This window comes from Myodes glareolus, chromosome 7, assembly GCF_982192425.1.
Source record: "Myodes glareolus chromosome 7, mMyoGla1.1, whole genome shotgun sequence".
NCBI lineage: Eukaryota > Metazoa > Chordata > Mammalia > Rodentia > Cricetidae > Myodes > Myodes glareolus.
This window is the reverse complement of record NC_142032.1, coordinates 17,869,738-17,893,840: the sequence shown is the minus strand read 5'-3', so window position 1 is coordinate 17,893,840 and position 24,103 is coordinate 17,869,738. Positions and strand designations below refer to the sequence as shown.

General features: G+C 39.7%; 1 protein-coding gene across 2 annotated transcripts in view; it reads right to left on the bottom strand.

Annotated features, from left to right (window-relative positions):
• The window catches only part of Erlin1 (ER lipid raft associated 1), a 46,850-nt gene extending 25,010 nt beyond the window's left edge, over positions 1-21,840 (bottom strand). The window contains exons 1-5 of one of the 2 annotated variants that reach the window (XM_048439188.3): positions 21,738-21,840; positions 21,371-21,494; positions 19,696-19,777; positions 10,021-10,067; positions 887-948 (exon numbers count right to left, since the gene is read on the bottom strand). In XM_048439188.3, coding sequence (XP_048295145.1) covers positions 887-948; positions 10,021-10,067; positions 19,696-19,777; positions 21,371-21,483 — 304 coding nt within the window. In that variant the 5' untranslated portion in view covers positions 21,484-21,494; positions 21,738-21,840. Of the gene's footprint in view, positions 1-886; positions 949-10,020; positions 10,068-19,695; positions 19,778-21,370; positions 21,707-21,737 lie in introns of those variants that run through there. The other variant, XM_048439187.3, reaches the window with a different exon arrangement.
• Positions 21,841-24,103: the final 2,263 nt, after the last annotated feature.

Here is a 24,103-nt window from a genome sequence, read left to right as displayed (position 1 = left end):
AAACCAATCTCAGGTGTCATTTTTGGGTCTCCCAATCATTACGTTAGACTGGCTAGCCACCGGACCTCAGGGATCTTCCTGCTTCTGCTGCAGCACTGAACTTACACATGTACACTGCTATACTAAGCTCTTAGGTGCTGAGGATTGAATTCAGGTCCTCATGCTTACACACCAACTGAGCCATCTTCCTTCACAGCCCTGTTTTTTTAAAGAACATGTATCCACTTAATCTCTGTGAGTGTTCATCTTTTATCAAGAAAATGCTTTCATTTATAACTTTCAAGTATAACTTCAGATTGTCAGATTACTTTGCAAGTTATGGCAAATCTCAACTAGAAAAGATTTTTCTACACAGACAAATGAGTGTGACCCAAGGAAATTGATCAGTTATAGATCTTTAGGATTCAAGGAAATTCTCCCTCACCATAACTGGACGCAATGCCACTTTCTTTTTCTAAAAACAATTGCTTTTAAAAACAGTAAATTCAGAAAGGAGTAGCTCATAAGATTATTGAAAACTAGGGCTGGAGAGACGGCTCAGGGGTTAAGAGCATCAGCTGTTCTTCCAGAGGTCCTGAGTTCAATTCCTATCAACCACATGGTGGCTCACAGCCATAAATAGTTGGATTTAATGCCCTCTTCTGATATGCAGGCATAACTGCAGATAGAGCACTCATATACATTTAAAAAAAGAAGATTACTGAAAACTAATTCTGTCTATAACTTGTGATGTGTTTTTACATTGATTTCCTGGAAATATCTTCATCTTTATTCTTTCATATTTATTAGTATTCACTGAGGTGGTAAAACTTTAAAAAGTACTTTCCTTTCTCAGTTACAAACACTCTGGTTATAATTTTACAAACACAGCAGATAGGTAACATACCTGCATAAGGAGCCAACATATTAACCACTTCTATTCGGTCAATATAGATCATGACTCCACCACTAAAAACAAATAAACAAACAAAACAGAAAAAGCGTGAGACAGAGCCACAATAAAAGCAACAAAATACAAATACATTATAGACAGAACTAACTTGATAATCTAATTTAAAACCTATGAAGAACTTGATATATTAATTTAAAACATAAGGGAGCTTGGTCCCTTTCAAAATGTATCTGTCCCTCTACTGCTGCAGGAGCTCCTTCCACTCCTTCAGCCAATAGCCTCTGAGATAACAGCCCATTGGGGCGTGGTCTCTCTCTCTTTAAAAAAGCAGCGGCTGTCCTTCAGGCTGTCCTTCACTCGCTCTCTGGCTTCCGGCTCCGTTTCCGCTCCTAGACTCCTTTCCTGTTCGCGCAGACGGTAATCTGTAAGTTTTTCCCCTTTGAATAAATAACCCTTCTATTAATCATAATTCCAAACTGGTGTGGGATTATTTGTGACTTACGCCTTCATCTGGCGCCCCACGTTTGGTTGTAGAATCCCCCCTTCCCCCCTACTCAACTGCTTGCCATCAACTCGGCTAGTCACGAGCCCTCCCTCAGCTGCGGCCTGTGCCTGTGGAGCCAGCAGTTCAATTAAACCCCACGCCTCCCAAGCTCCACAGGCTCAGGACAGTCTCTGCCTGCCTGGTTTGCTCTTTTCTGAGTTGTTTTTAAATTTCCCTTGTAAGTGCGGTGCTTTAGTGGCATGAATCAGAACAACTCGGTCACGTGGAGGCATACGCGACTTCCGGGTTGCTCTTTTCTACCCCTGGATTCTGAGTTTCTGGTTCCGTGTATGGAATTGATTTAATTACATTTTCTTTCTTGAGCAACTTATATTTCCTAGTTTTTAACAAATACTAAAGCGGACACTGAAACAGGACCCTGTTTCCGTCACCTTTGCAGTGGTTCTAGTCGTGACTTGGCAACAGCACCGCCTACTAGACAAGAGGTAATATGGCAGTTTTTGTTTCCAACGCCAATTTTACTGTTTTCTTTGTTAATACAATGGATTATGCCATGCAAGGTTTATATGACTATGGGGATACATTAATTTACTTGTTACTAGGTTTCAGCTTTCTTTTCAATATTTTAACATTAAGGAAGATACGATATTTACGGACTAATAATGAACAACTAGTTGAAAGGATTAAAATTATTGAAAATCAAGGGTTATCTGAACAAGTGGATACTATGATAGACAATACTGACTCCATATCCAAGGGTACTAGGAAGTTACCTGAAAGGGTTCAGGCTGTTGAATTTGACATTCAGACGTTACCACAAAGTTTTGATAAGGTAACAGATAGAATGTACCTCCAGAATGGGAACCAAAATACTGATACCTTAGTGAAATTCCTAGAAACACGGGTAGGTCAGGAGATTCAGGATTTAAGGGAGACAATGAAAAAAAGATTAGAAATGATTGAAGAAATTATTGGAGCTGGTGAACAGAGTAAGAAGGCACAAGGACAGGATACAATGCCACCACCAGCTGTTAGAGCTGGCTTACCCAGGGTTCTAACATACCCTGTAATTGATTCTGACAAAGGGTCAACTTCTAAAGGCTCAAAGGGAGTTAAAGAAGCTAGATGGACACCAATAGCAATGAATGATTTAAAAGAAATTAAGCAAGCTGTCGTTAAGTATGGCTTGCACTCTGCATTTGTTAAGGAAATGATAAGGACTTGGGCTTCTAATGTCAGAGCTACCCCTCCATGATTTCTCTCAGCTAGTGTCTGCAGTTTTAGATGATGGACCTTCCTTGATGCTTGGAATTTATTTCGGAGAAGAATCCAAACATATGGAAGAGCAAGGAAGAGCAAAAGGTATGGAGGTTTCCCAAGATTAAATTCTTGGTGTAGGAACACATGCTGATCCATAGGTCCAAGCTCTTTATGACAAAGAAGTGTTGTCCTTATGTCACAAAGCAGCCTTGAATGCTTTGAACAGAATACAAGATCCAGCAAAAAGGGTCGAATCATATACCAGGGTTAGGCAGGGACAGAGAGAACCCTTTACTGACTTTGTGCAAAGATTAATTAAGGCTCTGGACATAGGGGTAAAAGACCCAGAAGCTAGACGAATACTTCTTGAATCTCTAGCTTTTGAAAATGCAAACACTGAATGTAAAAAGATAAGTGGGCCTTTAAGATCTAGATCAGCACCTATGGAAGAATGGATACAGCATACAATGAATGTTGAGACGTTTAGCTATAGTGATGAATCCTGGGTAGGAGAAGTGATTTCCAAAGCTATGAGGAGACATCAAACTACCAGGTGTTTTAATTGTGGCAAATTAGGACATCTGAAAAGGGATTGCAGGCAAAGAAATTCTAGGAATAATATCGCCTCTGGGAATGACAAAAGTAGGAGACCTCAGCCTTCAGGTATATGTAGGAGATGCGGTAAAGGCCGACATTGGTCCAACGAATGCAGGTCAACAACAGACAGACAAGGCAACCCGATACCATTGGGAAACTCCTTGAGGGGCCTCTCGCAGGCCCCCAAGCCAAAAGTGGCCCAGTCATTCCCAGTTAGAGTGGAAAATGTGTCTCACCAAGAAAATTAAAAACTCCAATGTCTGCCGTAAAAAGTAATACTGGTCTAAATGATGAATTGCATGTGGAGAATGAGTCAAAAAATTCAGTAGGACAGAGTAAACGTACATTTTGGCAGACTTCTATTAATTTTGGCAGACTTCTATTAAAGATCAAAGACCAAAGCTAAGAGTCTGTATAAATGGCATTTTAATTGAAGGCTTATTAGACACAGGTACAGGTGTAAGTATCATTACTCCAGAATCTTGGCATCCGAATTGGCCTCTTCAAGAGGTAGATGTTCAGTTCCTGGGAATTGGAACCCTATCTCATGTAAAACAAAGCACAAGATGGGTGGAATGCATAGGGCCTGAAGGGTAAATAGGAAGACTAAGGCCATATATAGCCAATATTGCAATAAATTTATGGGACCATGACCTGCTACAGCAATGGAATACCCAGATTAACATTCCTGTAGTTCCAGGAACTCACAATTCTGGGAAGGATATAGTGAGGTACTATGGAAAAAGGTCACCAGCCATTCAGGTTGTACAAGAACATACAGCCAATAGCAAACCTTTAGAGGTACCAACAGCCCTACCTTTAAAATGGCTAACTGAGAAGTCAATATGGATCAAGCAGTGGCCTCTAGCTGAAGATAAATTACAGGCTTTGGAACAGCTGGTACAAGAGCAACTAGATGTTAACCATATTGAAGAATCAACCAGCCCTTGGAATTCTCCTGTGTTTGTTGTAAAAAAGAAATCTGGTAGATGGAGAATGGTGACAGATCTAAGAGCTGTCAACAAGGTAATTCAACCTATGGGTCCGCTACAATCTGGAATTCCTTTGCCTTCTCTATTACTAAGAGGATGGCCTCTTATAGTTATTGATTTGAAAGATTGTTTTTTCACTATACCTTTGCAAGAAAAGGATAGAGAAAAATTTGCCTTCACAATGCCTACTTATAATAATTCTCAGCCTACTAGGAGATATCAATGGACTGTCCTCCCACAGGGGATGCTCAATAGTCCCACATTGTGCCAATATTTTGTTAATAAGCCATTGGAAATAATTCGTAAGCTATTTCCCAAGTCCATAATTTATCATTACATGAATGACATTTTATTATCTGATTCAAATAAAGATACTTTGAAAAATATGTTTGAAGAAGTAAAGAAAGTCTTGCCTAGGTGGGGATTACAAATTGCCCCTGAAAAGATTCAAAGAGGAGATTCTATTAATTATCTAGGTTACAGAATAGGGTTAGAGAAAATTCGAACGCAAAAGGCACAAATTAGGAGAGACCCGTTACGGACTCTTAATGACTTCCAAAGATTGTTAGGAGATATTTCCAGTCTACGACCAGCTGTTGGGATAACACCTGATCTAATAGTTCATTTAAACAAAACCTTAGATGGTGATAAAGATTTGAATAGTCCCAGAAAATTGACAGTTGAAGCAGAAAAGGAACTGACAATGATTGAGGAAAAATTACAGGAGGCACATGTGGATAGGGTGAACGCGAATCTTAGTTCCATCCTAGTCATACTGCCTTCCAGAATTTCTCCTGCAGGGATTTTAATGCAGAGGGAAGATATTATTTTAGAGTGGATATTTATACCTCATAAGCCAAGTAAAAAATTAAAAACTTATGTAGAAAAAGTCTCTGAATTAATTATAAAAGGTAAACTGAGACTTCGTCAACTAGCAGGTATAGACCCAGCAGAAATTATAGTGCCTTTTACTATTGAGGAAATAAGAAAGTTATGGGCAGATAATGAACCATGGCAAAGGGCTTGTGCTAATTTTTTGGGAGAAATTAACAGCAACTATCCCAAAAGTGATAGACTTAACCTCATAAAGAGAACTTCTTGGATTCCTCCTAGAATTGTACGTGATGCTCCAATAACTGGAGCCCAGACATTTTATACCGATGCAAATAAATCAGGGAAAGCAGGTTATAAATCGGAAGAATTGAGTAAGGTGGAACAAAGTCTTATAATTTTATATGCCATTCTTATGGTGCTAAGGGATTTTAAAGAACCTCTTAATATAGTTACAGATTCACAATATGCAGAAAGAGTTATCTTGCATATTGAAATCGCTGAATTCATACCAGATGACACAGAGTTGACTTCATTGCTTATCCAGGTACAGGACATAATTAGGAATAGGCTTTGTCCAATGTATATAACACACATCCGGTCCCATACCGGTCTGCCTGGCCCTCTAGCACAAGGTAACGCTGAAATTGACCAATTATTGATTGGAAGCGTTCTGCAGGCCTCAGAATTTCATAAAAAACATCACGTCAATAGTAAAGGCTTAAAGAAAGAGTTTTCTATTACATGGCAACAAGCTAAGGACATTATAAAGAGATATCCTACTTGTTCTTTCTACAATCAAACACCATTGCCTGCAGGGAGTAACCCAAAGGGTACTCAAAGGAAGGAAATCTGGCAGATGGATGTGTTCCACTTTATGGAATTTGGTAAATTAAAATATGTACACTACACTATAGACACGTATTCAGGTTTTCAATGGGCAACTGCCCTGAGCTCAGAAAAGGCTGATTCGGTAATCACACATTTATTGGAAGTTATGGCCATCATGGGTATATCTGCACAAATAAAGACAGACAATGGTCCAGCATATGTATCTAAGAAAATGAAACGCTTTTTTGCTTATTTTAATATAAAACACATTACAGGTATACCAAATAGTCCTACAGATCAGGCAGTTATAGAAAGATCAAATCGTACTATAAAGGATATGCTGAACAAACAGAAAGGTACGAAAGATACCCCCAGAAATAGATTGCATAATGCTTTATTAACCTTGAATTTTCTTAATGCTAATGAGAAAGGAACAACAGCAGCAGAGAGGCATTGGATAATGGAAAAAACTTCTGAACTAAACCAACTTGTTTATTTCAGAGACGTGCTGACCTCTCAATGGAAGCCAGGAGATGTGCTACATTGGGGAAGGGGTTTTGCTCTTGTTTCCACAGGAGAAGAAAAATTGTGGATACCATCAAAATTAATAAAAGTTCGATTTGAAGAGAAGAAACCTCTTGGAAAGAAGAAATGACAGCTCATCTACAATGATGATATTCATACAGGTGGTAAGAAAAACATAGAATGGGGGCAGGGTTCTGTTCTTGTCTCCACAGGAAAACACTCATCTTTGAAAAATTCAAGGGACCCTGGATATTTGAATACCAACAGATGGAAAATAACGGTCCGATAGGGACTATCAAGAAAGCTGAATAGGTTCTGTAAGTAAAATATACTAAATCATATTTCTAAATTTATAGAGCTGGTTTTAGAGTTGGACTCTGGCTCAGTCCCTCTCTAATTCTAAGCCTGTTATTAAAAGAAAAACCCAGAGTTTCTGGAGTTTCTGTCTCATGTCAAGAGTCATGATATGGGACAGAAAGAAATATGAGTTTAGAAAACATCTTTACTTTTCTTCATATCTATCATACCTTTCATTAAATATATCTATCATGTCTTTCATTGAATATATGTATGTCTGTATATGTCTATATGATTAATGTTTAAGTTTTCCACAATGAATAATGAGTTTTTCCTGCAGTGACATTTGAAGTTTCCAGGAAGAAAATGGGGCCCCATAACAACAACTCTACTTGGTTGAGATGACATCATGATACTGATAGTGCTACTACAAGACCTGTTTTGGGTACCAGCTGCACAAGACGGTTCCAACTTGGTTAGCTGAAATGGTGCACATCTTGTACAACATTCTGGCCAGACCTCCACAAAATACTCAGAGACTATTTGCAATTTTAAAACAGTGATCTTGAAATTTAACCATAATTTTACTTTCACAGGACCCCCCCAGAAAGAACGTCGCCCCCATGACAGCTGGAAGTAATTCTAGAGAACGACGTCCCCTCTCCCAGTAAAGTTTGTCCTTGGGTTTAGGGACATCATTTAGGGGTTGGTTATAATTAGTATACGGTTGAGGGTTGGGGCAGGAATTTTATAAGCGCAGGAATCTTAAAAAAAAAAAAGAGGGATAATTGGATTACGGGATAATAGATTTGTACTTGTGAGTTATTGTTTTTAGACAAATATATTGGTATTGATTCTTATATATTGATACAAAGTTAAATTATGTTGACTATTGTATGCATGCACGCTTCTACCTCTGTTTAAAACATTTTTATGTATTGATATATGTATATTTACCATATTGCATTGTACACTTCTACCTCTTATTAAGATACTTATATACTGTTTATGTATTGATATATATATTTACCATATTGCAATGTATACTTGCACATTGTTTATATTTGGAGGTCATATTGTCCTCATTTATTGCACAGTTGTTTATTGTCTCAGTCTTTAAGTTAGATAGGTATTGAGAATTATATAGATCAATAGTTATCTAAGTTTGCCATTTATAATTAGACTAATCAGGTTCTTTAGATACATAGAGATTATATTCAGTATAGATAGATAATCTCCAACCTCTTCAAAGAGCTGTAGAAAATGGCCTTTAATCTAACTCAGAGTTCTGTGGTAGTGAGACACAATCACTCCTGGCAACAATGATCTATTCCAGAGAGAATGTTGAGCACCAAAGACACTCCACCTGGAGCCTTTCTTCTTGGTAGAACAGGCCTTTAGGTAAAGAAATGCTCATACCTCAATGACTGACAGAGTTACAGAGTATCCGTAAATGGATAAAACAGGACTGTCATATCATGTCAAGACAGGGTAAGATAGTTTTGAAAAGTTCCTTGCCTTTGAAAATGGTATGTCAGTTACGTTAGGCCTAAGCCAAAGTTGGTTGCTTCAACGCTGCAAACGTGACTTTGGGTGATTGCCCAGGTAGCCAGTTGTCTCTGTGAGTTGTTACATGTTCTGGAAGTTTTTGATTGCACTTCCTAATTACTCAGGTAACCTTATTTCCCTTCTCAGATCTTTGATGGGGTTGAAGATTATATGAATGTAGTTACTTACTTCTCATGACTTGGCCAAGTTATTTATTATACAAGATTTAAGCTAGTTAGAATAGGATGTTTGTACTTACTGTATATAATTTCGTAGGTTTGTACTTATTGTATATAATTTTGTAGTAGGCTTAGAACTCTCTTACTTAAACAAAAGGGGGAAATGCTGCGGGAGCTCCTTCCGCTCCTTCAGCCAATAGCCTCTGAGATACCAGCCCATAGGAGCGAGGTCTCTCTCTCTTTAAAAAAGCAGCGGCTGTCCTTCACTCCCTCTCTGGCTTCCAGCTCCACTTCCGGCTCCTAGACTCCTTTCCTGTTTGCGCAGAGGGGCTGTGTCTGGGACGGTAATCTGTAAGTTTTTCCCCTTTGAAAAAATAACCCTTCTATTAATCATAATTCCAAACTGGTGTGGGATTATTTGTGACTTACACCTTCACTCTACAGATGTCAAAGTTATCTTTTTAAGTTTATAAGTCATTTAAACTATGCATTTAAAGAAAAAGGCCTTGTACTCCACATTCCTCACTAAAATTTAATGTAGGAAGTGTATTTTAGTGATACCCCCCAAGTCTCATTTCCTTTCTTGCCTTCAACCTTTTTAGAACAATTCTTAGAGGCCTTTAGATCAAAAGCATACTCAGGGTCTTCACTCGAAACATAAATTCTATTAAAGACCTACAGACTCAGAAACTCTCATTTAGAGGACATTTAACATTATAAAAACAAGTGGAATGATTTTGTTTTAAGTAATGATTTTGTTTTAAGTAATCTTTTATTGAGCATCAATTCAGGGACAAGTTCTGGGTCACATACTCAAATTTAAATTCTTACAATAACTGTAACATAGATCTTACTCCCTGACTTTAGGGAACTAAGCTTAGAGAAGCTAATCAAGGTATCAGCAGAGGGCAAGGACTATGTGAACTCTATACTTTCTGCTTCATTTTCCTGCCAATTAAAATAGTAACACAGGTGTGGTAAAGCTAATATACAGTTGTCTGCCTGTCTAAAACTCCAATCTTTTCATTAACACCCTAAGATGGAATGCTCCCATTTGCAGCTTCATCCAAGTAAATCACAGCATAGAAATCTCTGTTGCTGTCATGACTACATGGAAGTGTCTTAGCAGGTATGTCGACATAGACCTATAATCTCGGGGTTTGGGAAACAGAGGCAGCACGACTGCTTCAAGTTTGATGCCAGCCTACTCTACATACTAAGTCCCAGGCCAACCAGGGACATAAAACCAGAGTATGCCTGACTCAAAAACAAAACAAAACAAACATTTCTCAAGTGACTACTGCTCTAAAAACTTCATTAGAACTAAAGAAAGTAAGCCAGGCAGTGGTGGTGTATGCCTTTAATCTCAGCACTCGGAAGGCAGAGGCAGGTGGATTTCTCTGAGTTCAAAGCCAACCTGGTCTACAAGAGCTAGTTCCAGGACAACTAGAGCTGTTACACAGAGAAACCTTGTCTCAAAAAAAAAAAAAAAAAACCCTAAATAAATAAATAAAAATAAATAAAGTAAGTAAAGGGCAGTCAGTCACAAAGGAGGAAACTTACCTTGTTCCACAAGGCACATTTTTAACTTCATCTGTTTGTAGTGTCGTCTGGGAAGGAAAAAATAGCTCATTAAAACTTGCACGCCTTTAATCCCAGCACTTGGGAGGCAGAGGTAGGAATATCTGTGAGTTTGAGGCCAGCCTGGTCTATAGAGCAAATTCCAGGACAGTCAGGGCTGTTACATAGAGAAAAATAACAACAAAAAAAAGACAACATCATCTACAACAATAACAACAAAACACTGCTGATCTGGCCAGACATAGTGCTGCACCCCTTTAATCCCAGGACTCTTGAGAAAGAGGCAGCTGGATCTCTGTGAATTTGAGGCCAGTTTAATCTACACAGTAAGCTCCAGGAGAGACCCTGTCTTAAAAACCAAAATAAACAAATATACCCTGCTGATCCCAGAGAGGAATCTCTGGAGATCTGCTGCTAGTAAGAGAGTTCTGCAATGATTTCAGCCTCCAAAGATCAGCTATCAAGTTAGCTATTTCTATATCTATTGATGCGGGAGAATTGTCAGTATTCTGTCAATCATATTTTAATAAAACGCTGATTGGCCAGGCAGGCAGTATAGGCAGGAAAACCAGACAGGAAGTAGAGGTGATGCAATGAGAACAGGAGAATTCTGGGAAGCAGAGAAGTTCCTCTGCCACTCCTGTGCAGACCATCGAAGAGGCAGCATGTAACTTGCCCTGCTGAGAAAGGTATGGAGCCATGTGCTAACATAGATAAGGATAATGGAGTAACATAAGTTATAATAGCTAATAAGTAGCCTGACCTAATGGGCCAATCAGTTTATAACCTTATGGAGTCCTGTGTGTGATTTTCTCTTTGGGATTTGCCAGCTGCGGGGTACTGGGCGGGACAGAAACCCCAACACGCCAGCCCCTCATGTTACAATCTATAAAGACTTGAGTACCACATGTCTTATGAGGAAGGTTGGACTCAAAATGCACTAAGAAATATTCAATGTTTTATGGACTAGTAGGCAGAAAATTTTTCCTTAAGTGTCTTATTGCCTAGACCTGGCTTGAGATGGCAAACTGCACAGCTCACTCACAAGTGACACTCTGACTAAGGTCTGTGTTCTGAACTTGGATTCCTCACTATTACTCTTTATACTGGTGGTGAGTAACTATTTTCACACACAAGAACTTTATGAAAGCTGCCCTTGAACTCAATAGCAAAGTTGAACCTATAGTCACTGCTTTCATTCAGGACCTACTGTTTTCTCACATGTTCTGTTCAGCTTGCCTTTTAATGTAAGTGCCAACACCAACATTGCTTCCTCCTTAGTGAACCAATAATCTGGTTCTTAATTACTTTGCCACATCACACCTACCTTTGTATCAGAATGACCTCTTATTGTGTATGCTAAAGTTTCAAATAGGTCAGCCGTATATTCTGGACACAATACACCTTATTAAGCACACAAAATATGCTATTTTATGGAACATGGCCCCTGTTACCTAATAGTCACAATCTAGCATAGGAAATAAAATTATATTAAAAAATACCAGTAGGTACAAAAATAACATTATAATTTGAGCTCTTAGGTACTGTTTGTTACAAGGAATGAAATACCAGTCTTAAAAGTTCTTAAGAGAGATAGAGAGCTCAGCAGTTAAAATTATTTAACATTCTTTCAAAGGACCTGGGTTTGGTTTCTAGAACCCACATAGGGTGGCTCACAACTGCCTGTAACTCCCATTCCAGAACATTCAACTTCTCTTCTGGTCTCTGCAGACACCATAGTATATGGTGCACAGACAAGTAGGTGTACACAAATACACATAAATTAAAAAAAAATTTAAAAGATCTCTGAAAGTATTAATAGAAAATTCTAGTCAGGTGGTAGTGGCACATACCTTTAATCCCAGCACTCAGAGGCAGAGGCAGGTAGATATCTGAGTTCAAGGCCAGCCTGATCTACAAAGCAAGTTCCAGGACGGCCACGGCGACACAGAGAGACCCAGGCTCAACAAAACAGCCGGATGGTGGTGGCACATGTCTTTAATCCCAGCACTCAGGAAGCGGAGGTAGGCTGATCTCTGAATTCGAGGCCAGCCTGGTCTACAAGAGCTAGTTTCAGGACAGGTTCCAAAGCTACAGAGAAATCTTGTCTTGAAAAATCATAAAAAGAAAAACAAACGAACAAGACAAATCTAGAAGTGGAGAAATAAGAACTTAAAAGAAACATCTTACATTCAATTAATGTACTATTCAAATACATACTACAGAAGACACAAGTACAAACCCAAAGCAGGCTGGTTTGCCTGAAGCAGAAGGCAATACCCAGATGAGTGGTAAATTCGAGGAAAAGAACACAGGGATATTAGACCGAAGGCCTTGAATATTTGGTAAACAGTTTAGGTACTCTTTATATATATAATCATATATACTATTATATTATATATATTATATATAATATGTTATATTATATATAATCGTATATATAATAAATTACATTATTATTATATATAATCATAAAATGAACCTTTCAAAAAAATTGTCAGAGGTCCAAGTGGTCATGGAAATCTATAATCCCAGCTATGTGGGTGGCTGAGGTGGGAGGAGTGCAAGTTCCACACTACCTTGGAAACTAGCAAGGTCTAATCTGGGAAAAGAAAACACAAAAGATACAGGCTCAATGGTGGAGACTTGCCTAGAATGCTCAAGGCTCTGGGCTTATGCCCTAGGGTTAACCTCTTAGCACTGGAGGGGAAAAAGGTGTTTTCCTTAATTCCTTTGATTATGTTATACAGTTGTTATTCAGCTTTCTGAGAGGCAAGAAAACCAGGAAGCTAAAGAAGTAACTTGTCTAGGGTAAGTTAATAAGGTCGTGAAAACTGAAAGATGTCAATCCTGGAGAAATAATGAAAGATGTCATCATTGGTTGAATATACAATTTCAGCACAGAAAGTATAAAATGGTTGAAAAACTAGCATGATGGTAATAGTAGAGATAATTCTAGACAAAGTGAGGGGAAAAGGTTGATAAATGAGTTCAGTATATTTTATTTCTTTCAAAGCATTAAACTAAGGCAATTTTCACTATTCTGTACCAACTTTCAAAACAAGAAAAACTAGGAGTTAATAACTTTTCAGTTTAATATCCCAGCCTATGTACTTCTATACACCTAATTATTTTTCCAATATGAAAAAAAATATTACGGTGGCACACATGTGTAATCATATCCCTTGGGAAACTGGAAAGAAAGTTTGGCTTTAGTATAGGTAGCAAATTCTAGGACAGCCTTGGCTACACAGTAGTCCATGTCACAAAAGAACAGAAGAGGGGAAAAGTGAATGCTTACTTTATAAAGTAAATAAAGGCTGAAGATTTTATATAATTTCTCTAAGCACTGCTTTGTCTCCATACCTTATACATGGGATTTCACATTCTCGCATATTAGTCCTTTCAATTATTAATTTTGTTAAACCATTTGTTTAAATACAACTGCATCTTTTAATATGTTCCCCAATTCCCAAAACACATATTTATAACTCTTCTTAAGAAAAGTTTCAGCTTCTTAAGGGGCTAGAGAGATGGTTTAGCAGTTAAGAATACTGGCTACTCTTCCAGAGGACTGGAGTTCAATTCCCAGTACCTACATGGCAGCTCACACCTACCTGTAACTTCAAGTTCCAGGGCTTCTGACACCCTCATATAGACATACATGTAATTGAAACACCAATACACAGTATATTTGCTATGTACATATAATTTAAAAATCTATTTACTATTATTGTTAATATATACTTTATATTATTGCTGCACCATACTTAACAGTGAGTTTCAGGAAGGCAGAGACAGATTTACCTGGCCTTGAACAAGACCTAAAAAGACCTCAATCTCTGAGTCTGATGATGCTCTTGCTAACTTCAAGAGTGTTAAGAGAAACTAAAATCAATCAGAAGAGATGGAGATGTACACTTTATACTCGTAACAGGAACAATTCATCAAGATGAAATCTCAATCCTGAATATCTATGTCCCTAATACAAGAGCACTCACATATGTAAAAGAAACATTACTAAAACTTAAATAGCACATCAAACCCCACACACTAATAGTGGGAGATTTCAACACTCCTCTCTTTCCAAAGGACAGGTCAACCAGACAGAGAAATAAGAGAACTAACAGATGTACTGAATGATATGGACTTAACAGACATCTATAGAACATTCCACCCAAATAAAAAAGAATATACCTTCTTCTCAGCACCTCATGAACCCTTCTCTAAAATTGATCACATACTTGGTAACAAAGCAAACATCCACAGATACAAAAAAATTGGAGTAACCCACTGTGTCTTATCAGATCACCATGGAGTAAAGTTAGAATTCAACAACAATACTATCCCCAGAAAGCCTACAAACTCATGGAAACTGAATAGTCAACTACTGAACCACCCCTGGGTCAAGGAAGAAATAAAGAAATTAAAATCTTCCTTGAATTCAATGAAAATGAAGGCACAGCACATCCAAACCTATGGGATACCATGAAAGCAGTAGAGGAAAGTTCATAGCACTAAGTGCCCATATCAAGAAAATGGAGAAAGCTCACATTAGCGACCTAAAAGCACACCTGAAAGCTCTAGAAAAAAAGAAGCAGACTCACCCAGGAGGAGTAGAAGACAGGAAATAATCAAATTGGGGGCTGAAATCAACAAAATAGAAACACAGAAAAATATACAAAGAATCAATGAAACAAAGGGATGGTTCTTTGAGAAAATCAGTAAGATTGACAAACCCTTATCCAAACTAATCAAAAGGCAGAGAGCATGCATCCAGATTAGCAAAATCAGAAATGAAAAGGGGGACATAACAACGGACAATGAAGAAAGTCAGAGAATCACTAGATCCTACTACAAAAATCTGTACTCCACAAAATTGAAAAATGTAAAAGAAATGGACAATTTTTTAAATAGATAGCATATACCAAAATTAAATCAAGACCGGGTGAGCAATTTAAATAGACCTATAAGCTACGAGGAGATAGTAGCCATCATCAAAAACCTCCCAGCCAAAAAAAGCCCAGAGCCGGATGGCTTTAGTACAGAATTCTACCAGAACTTTCAAGAAAAGCTAATACCTATACTCCTTAAAATGTTCTACATAATAAAAACAGAAGGGTCAATGCCAAACTCTTTTTATGAGGCTACAGTTAACCCTGATACCAAAACCCCACAAAGACTCAACCAAGAGAGAATTACAGACCAATCTCACTCATGAACATGGATGCAAAAATTCTCAATAAAATACTGGCAAACCGAATCCAAGAACACATAAAAAAAAATCATCCATCATGATCAAGTAGGCTTCATCCCAGAAATGCAAGGCTAGTTCAACACACAAAAATCTATCAATGTAATCCATCATACAAATAGACTGAAAAGAAAAAAGAACACATGATCATCTCAATAGATGCTGAAAAAGCATCTGACAAAATTCAACACCCCTTTATGATAAAGGTCTTGGAGAGATTAGGGATAAAAGGATCATATATAAATATAATAAAAGCAATATACAGGAAGCCAACAGTTAACATCAAACTAAATGGAGAGAAACTCAAAGCAATTCCACTAAAATCAGGAACAACACAAGGCTGTTCACTCTCTCCATACCTCTTCAACATGGTTCTTGAAGTTTTAGCAACAGCAGTAAGACAACATAAGGAGATCAAGGGGATTCAAATTGGAAAGGAAGAAATCAAACTTTCATAATTTGCAGATGATAAGATAGTTTACATAAGTGACCCCAAAAACTCTACCAGAGAGCTCCTACAACTGATAAATACCTTCAGTGATGTGGCAGGATATAAGATCAACTCAAAAAAACTCAGTAGCCCTCCTTTACATAAGGATAAAGAAGCTGAGAGGGAAATCAGAGAAACATCACCTTTCATAATAGCCACAAATAACATAAAATATCTTTGGGTAACACTAACCAAAGAAGTGAAAGACAAGAACTTTAAGTCTTTGAAAAAAGAAACTGAAGAAGATACCAGAAAATGGAAAGATCTCCCATGCTCTTAGATAGAAGGATCAACATAGTAAAAATGGCAATCCTACCAAAAGCAATCTATAGATTGAGTGCAATCCCCAACAAAATCCCAACACAATTCTTCATAGACCTTGAAAGAACAATAATCAACTTCATATGGAAAAACAAAAAACCCAAGATAGCCAAAACAATCCTGTATAATAAAGGAACTGCCGGAGGCATTGCCATCCCTGACATCAAGCTCTTATTATAGAGCTACAGTAATGAAAATAGCTTGGTATTGGCATAAAGAGACGTTGACCAACTGAATCGAAGACCCAGATATTAATTCACACACCTATGAACACCTGATTTTTGACAAAGAAGCTAAAATTATACAATGGGGGGAGAAGCTAAAATTATACAATGGGGGAAAAAAGCATTTTCAACAAATGGTGCTGGCATAACTGGATGTCAACCTGTAGAAGAATGAAAATGGATCCATATCTATTGCCATGCACCAAACTCAAGTCCAAATGAATTAAAGACTTCAATATAAATCTGACCACATTGAACCTGATAGAGGAGAAAGTGGGAAGTAGCCTTCAATGCACGGGCAGAGGAGACCACTTCCTAAATATAACCCCAGCAGCACAGACAATAAGAGCAACAATAAATAAATGGAATCTCCTGAAACTGAGAAGCTTCTGTAAAGCAAAGGACACAGTCAATAAGACAAAAAGGCAACCTACTGAATGGGAAAAAAATCTTCACCCCCACATCAGACAAAGGACTGATCTCCAAAATATATAAAGAACTCAAGAAATTAGACATTAAAATTCTAAATAACCCAATTAAAAAATGGTGTATTGAACTAAACAGAGAATTCTCAACAGAAAAATTTCAAATGGCCAAAAGATACTTAAGGACATGTTCAACTTCCTTAGCTATCAGGGAAATGCAAATCAAAACAACTTTGATATATGTTCTTATATCTGTCAGAATGGCTAAGATAAAAAACACTAATGATAGCTTATGCTGGAGAGAATGTGGAGTAAGGGTAACACTCATCCATTGCTGGTGGGAATGCAAACTTCTGCAACCACTTTGGAAATCAGTGTGGCAGTTTCTCAGAAAACTGGGAATCAACCTATCTCAGGATCCAGCAATACCACCCTTGGGACTATACCCAAAAGATACCCAATCATATTACAAAGACATTTGTTCAACTATGTTCATAGCAGCATTATTTGTAATAGCCAGAACCTGGAAACAATCTAGATGCCCCTCAACTGAAGAATGAATAAAGAAAATGTGGCACATTTACACATTAGAGTACTAGTCAGCGGTAAAAAACAGTGACATCTTGAATTTTGCATGCAAATGGATGGAATTAGAAAACACTATCCTAAGTGAGGTAACCCAGACCTCATTCATATGGTGAATGAATGTAGTATGTACTCACTCATAAGTGAATACTAGTCATAAACAAAGGACATGGAGCCTATAGTTCATGATCCTAGAGAAGCTAAATAATAAGGTGAACCCAAAGAAACACATATAGAAACCCACCTGGAAATTGGAAACAAGATCATCAGACAAAATTTGGGAGCATGAGGTAGAAGGAAGGGGAGAAGAGGAGGGTTGAGGAGAATTTGAGGGAATGGGATAGTCGAGATGGAGGAAGGACAGATATGAGAGCAAACAAAGAGATATCTTGATTTAGGGAGCCATTATGGGGTTAGCAAGAAACCTGGCTCTAGAAAAATGCCCAGGAATCCACAAGGATGACCCCAGCTAAGACCCTAAGCAACAGAGGAGAGGGGGCCTGAACTGGCCTTGCCCTGTAGTCAGACTGATGATTATCTTAAATATCACCATAGAACCTTCATCCAACAACAGATGGAAACAGAGGCAAAGACCCACATCGGAGCACTAGACTGAGCTCCCAAGGTCCAGTTGAAGAGTGGAGGGAGTGAGAATATGAGCAAGAAGCAAGGAGGTTGAGACCATGAGGGGTTCACCCACTGAGACAGTTTGCCTGAGCTAATGGGAGCTCACCAACTCCAACTGGACTGGGAGTGAACGAGCACGTGAACGAACTAGTCCCTCTGAATGTGGTTGACAGTTGGGGCAGACTTAGGGGCCACTGATAGTGACACTGGGATTTGTCTCTACTGCATGTACTGGCTTCTTGGGATCCTAGTTTCTTTGGATGTATACCTTGCTCAACCTAGAAGTAGTAGGGAGGCCTTGAACTTACCACAGGGCGGGGTACATTGCCCTCTCTTAGGATTGGAAAGGGTTGGGTGGGAAGGTGTGTAGAGGGAGTGGTAGGGGAGTGGGAGGGGGGAAGGGCATGGGAATTTGGATTGGTATTTGCTAAAGTAATAAAATAATAAAAGAAACAAAAATAATAAAAATAAAAAATAATTTAAAAAAGACTGTTAAAAGTTGCTAGTGAGCTAACATCAGGAGAGAAAAGAAACTGGGAGGAGTCTAAAGAAAGGCTGCAAGATTAGGGCAGGCCAGAAAAGAGGAAGGGATGGTAAACAAAGAATGACAACATTAGCCAATGCATGAAAGAGTAAAAGGTACAGCAGGAATGATACAATGCTAGTCACTGATGCATCTGCCATGAGGGCACAAAGCAATAGAAACACTCTCTTCTAGGGGAGAGGTCTCATAACCTAAAACATTTCCTGTTTTCCTTTTTTAAAAACTATATCAATTCATTCTATCACAGTGCTGTTTAGTATGTAAACTGTATTGCTACACATGAAATATGGTTTTAAATTTAAAAAAAAAAACCTTACAAGTCTGACTAAAATATGAGAAGCCAATCTGGAAACCGTTGTGACTAGGGAGAGAGCACCATGTCCTCCAGGTTTCTCTTTAAAAGCAGAGCTCTTCCCTAGCCCAGAAAGGCACAGGAAAGAAACCTGGGAGAGTTTGAGATTCACAATCACTCTCATTTAGCAGAAAGCTGAAAATTTAAGTGGTAATGTTAACGACATTGACTTTCCCTGTTTCCTGATCTGCAGTAGATGGTAGAAAAAATTGAATTCAAAGATTTATGATCATTGAGTTTGCAAAATTAGCTAGAGCCCAATTCTATTTTGCCATCTTGTTTTATCAAACTACATTTATTAAAGATGTCCTATAGCCAAGATACTTTATACAAGAATCAGATACTTATTTCAAATAATCTGAAATGCTGTCAAAGTACCACATTCACTTAGGTTCCTCATAAATTTGTGTTTAATGTACCAGGCAAAACTGTGAGTTTTTATATACAAAAGCTGTTATAAAAATTCATTCCTCCATGTTAACAGTAGCCTAGGAGCCTGCCTCTCTGGAAACCAAAAAGTCTTAAACCAAGTAATCACTGATTTGTACTTCTAATTATGTTTTGAATTCTTACTTTTATTTTGACTGAAGTAACAGAAAATATGCTAATACCATTATACAGACGGCAGAAGTCAGTCTTGACAAGCTGCCTCGTCCACACTTTCATTTCAAAGTAAGTGGTTCGAAATCATTATTTGTGCCGTGACAGTTGTACTCTGAACTTTCATTCCATATTTAAGTAAATACCAACATTTGCTTAAGCAATAAGGAAATCCACCCACAGTGCAGCAACTCCTGTCACACCTGTCTATCTGGAAGCCCTAGGAATCACTCACCTGCACAGATCTGAACGTAGTAATGAAAGGCAGCATGATATGATAACCTGGCCCACTGGGACTAGTTAGTAAAGCTCCTCCCCTGCAAAAAGATAGTTCAGTTGACAAAACTGTAAATAAAAGAAATTCTCTTTCCAATTCCAAAATGCTATAATAAACATTTATTATTACTCAAGTTACTAATCTACTAGTGCCAAGAAAGAGTTACTCAACATGAACAACGCTCCTTAAAATATCCCCCACCCTTAGAAAGGTGAAAACGCATCAACGTCAACTGCCAATGTTGCACCTTGTTTCGTAAGCTCCACCAACCACCTCTGAGTCTCTAGCACTGCTCTTGGGCTCAAAAATCCTCTCTGGTCTTTAGCTTCTGACAAATACTTATGGAAAAATTCTAATGACTCTCAATTAAGGCACCTTAATTGCACATAACAGGAGGCCAAGTCAAAACAATACATTTAATCACCAAGTTTAAAAAAGGAGGAAAACATAAGCTTTCAAGGAAGAAGAAAATTTCTACGGTTAATGTGTTTTCTTTTTTTAATACATCATTAAAATCCTGGGAACAGAGTTTCTGTATAAAGGCAACAAAAAATAGCAATGAAAAGATGGATGGCAAGAGGGTTGGGAGTATAGGTGAGGAAGACTTGGTGCATCTAATTCTGGAATACCTGAACTATAAAAACACCCCTTGGAAATTACGAAGAGCAGGGGTTTAGGGGTTTAGGCACAAATATATCAAAAAATCCTATTTTACACAACGAACAGTAAATCCACACATTAATGAATATACAAACAGGTTTGAAAGTCATAGTTAAAAAGATGGACTGTTTCAGGTTCCTCACTTATTTTGGGGGGAGTGGTATCCCGATATATTCTCTTTGTGGTTTTCCTGTTGGAAGGACACTGACAAACTAGACAGAAATGTGATCCAAGCTAGCATTTCTTATGCTAGAATTCCATCTGTTAAGACATACCACTAAAATTGTACTTTTTCTACGATTCGGAATGGATCCAAAAGTAGAAATCCCAGGGTTTTTTTTTGGGGGGGGGTGATGGAAAAAACCAAAAATCTGCTTTTTTTCTGAATAAACCACTATCACGACTTCTCCACAAAACTGGCTTCTCTTATCAGTCTATACCAAAAGGAGCTGGAGGTAATTTTTATATCGAAGAAAAGCTATGCCAAATCAACCAGACGGCAATATGGCCCACACTCTTCCTCACCTTGGCTTGGAAAAAGTGAGAAAGGAGATATTTGTCTCTTTAGGACATAGCACTGTTATGGTCATTAAGACTTTGGGAGCCATAACCAGATCCTGGGAGGTTTTTAATGAAGAAGGGAAAAAAACTTAGCGAGATCCCGAAAACCATCGACAGCAGACGAAACACCTATTCGGACTATTACGAGTTGGAATTAGTCATCTTGGTGGCAGGGACTACTCCCTTCCCTCCTCAGGAGTCCCCACCTCTGTCCAAAACGAACTTGGCACTAACCTGGCCGCCTCCTGAAAGGTGCCCGGCCAAAGGTTACTACCAACAGCTGGGAGGAAAGCGCTTCCTAGGGGTGGAAGCGCTCGCCAGCCGCCGCGGAGGGAGCACCTTGCCAGATCCCACGGTGACCCTCGAACCCGGTCTCCTCTCGGGAAGCTGCGCTGCCCCGCAGGGCGCTCACCTGTAGTACACGGCTAGGTGCCCCTCGTCGATCTTGTGGATGGAGGCGTAGAGGAGGACCACCACCAGCCCCACCGCCGCGGCCACCAGCACACGGGCTTGAGTCATATTCATCCTCGTTCCTTCTGGGCAGGGCAAGGAGAGGACCCTCAGTGCCCACCCCGGGAAGAGACCGCGGACGGTCGCGGGCTGAGGCGGGAAGCCCCGCGCTCCGGCCCCACGCTCCCCTCGCCAACCCCCGCGCCCGCGGCCCCGGCTCGGTGCACGTCGTGACACCCTTTCCCCGGCTTCCCTAGCAGAAGGCTCCGACTGGGGACCGCCTTGGCCCCGGGCACCAGGAGAACCGCGACCCCTCAGCCGCGCCTCACCGGTCAGTGACGCATCGCCCCCGCCCGCACGTGCAGCCGCCTCCCGGCCCCGCCAACTGCTGCCAACAGCCGGCCCCGCCCACCTTCCCGGCACTGCGGCTGCGCGGGGACGCACGCGACGCAACCCCCGCCCGCGACTCGGGAGACGGTGAGCGGGCGGGACAAAATTGGCTTAGGAGCACACAGCGCGGCTCTTCCTAGCCCTATTCGCATGGTGGTCGACCCCGGGACAGGGGCTTGTCCGGGCGCTCCAATGCGGAAGACTCAGCTCCTCAGTGTAAAGGCCATCTCTTCATGCTTTTGTGGTCTGTACCTAGTCTAACGGGCAAGGTACCCACGTTCTTCAGGTACACATCCTACACTAAGGAAACTACCAGACCAGTCTCAAGGAACGAGGGGTTTGAGTTCAGTGGAGAAGCTATTCCAATCTGTGTTAATCATTCAAGCTCGGGTTGACTATTTTGTGCTAGAACGCTACACCAGAGTGCTTTCTGAAGCCACCCGGAAACAGGAACAGAATGATCTATGCTGAATGTGGGGGTCAGGATTGCCTTGTCAGGAGGTCAAAATGAACAGTGAGTGCCAGCGAGGTGGAAAGTTGTATGGTAGGCTAGGCTAGAACCAGATTTAGGAAGTCTGGGACATGTTTTTCTGCTGATAGAAGAACTGGATGGCAAAGAGACTATTTTTATAGCTATGGGTGTTTAGCCTGCACGCATGTCACCACATGTGTGCCTAGTGCTCTCAGCAGTCAAAAGAGAGCATCAGATCCCCAGGAACTGCAGTTACAGACTGCTGTGACCTGCCACATGGGTGCTGGGAATTAAACCAGGGTCCTCTGGAAGATCAACGCGTGCTTGCTTTTTTTGTTTGTTTGTTTTGTTTTGTTTTTTGTTTTTTGTCAAGGTAGGGTTTCTCTGTGTAGCTTTGGAGCCTGTCCAGGAACTCGCTCTGTAGACCAGGTTGGTCTCTAACAGTGATCTGCCTGCCTCTGCGTCCCGAGTGCTGGGTTTAAAGGCGTGCGCCGCCACCACCACTCTTAAACCTGAGCCATCTATCCAGCTCCCTGAGACATTTTTCTCACTTCAGGTTTTAAAATTCCACACCACGTGGATCTGGTGAGATGGCTCAGTGGATAATGGAGTTTGTGGACATGCCTGATGCCATCCCTCGATCTTACATGGAAGTGAAAAATGGAGAACTGACCTCATGAAGTTGTTGTCTGATCTCCACACATAAACTCCTTGCTCTACATCACACACCAACAGACACAATAATAATAATAATATAAAGTGTAGGGGGGAAAACCCACCATGTGCGTACATTACAAAACAAAACAAAAAAGAGGAAAAGGATAGAATTTAGAGATATATGAACACGTGGAAAATACAGACATCCCATTTTACTAAAAGCAGAAATGAGACAACTGGACAAGTTTGAGACGGTTGGAAGGATTTCTGAACTCCGGTGCAGGAGAATACCAGAAAGCAGTTTGGCTGAGAGTGAAGACAGGAAGCTGGGAAACAAATGGGTAAAGAGCAGAGGCAAATGTTATGGTACTATCAGCACTCCATTCATGCCCCATCGAAATGGACCTATGGCAAATACTTATACTAACGAACTAACAATTTCTATTAATTAAATTTATTTATTTTGGTTTTTGGAGACAGGGTTTCTCTGTATAACTTTGGAGCCTGTCCTGGAACTCACTGGAACTCCCTCTGTATGCCAGTCTGATCTCTGGTTGCTGTGGGATAATGCTCTTGTACATGTATTAATTGTCACTTGTATTAATTTAATAAAATGCTGATTGGTCAGTAACCATGCAGGAATTATAGGCGGGGCGTCCAGATCAAGAGAATTCTTGGAAGAGGAAAGCAGAGTCAGTTACCAGCCAGGTGCGGAGGAAGCAAAATGAGAATGTTGCACTGAGAAAAGGTACTAAGCCATGTGGCTAAACATAGATAAGAACTGTAGGTTAATTTAAGTTGTAAGAGATAGTTAGTAATAAGCCTGAGCAATAGGTCAAACCATTTACAATTAATACAAGCCTCTGTGTGTTTCTTTGGGACTGAATGGCTGAGAGACCAGGCAGGACAGAAAATTCTGTATTCACCCAGTACTAGGTTTAAAGGCATGTGCCAGCATTGCCCAGTCAACTGATAATTTTGATACTTAAAAAATACATGATTTCTGGAAAAAAAAACGAATAATAATTACATATTTAGACTCCTAGGTAAATGTCTTTACTGAATTGCCTGTATTAACTTTCAAGTCAGCCAGGTGAGGTGGCACACTCCAGTAATCCAAGCTCTTGGGAGACAGAGAAAGGATATTACTAAAGTATGAAGGTAGCCTGGTCTGCA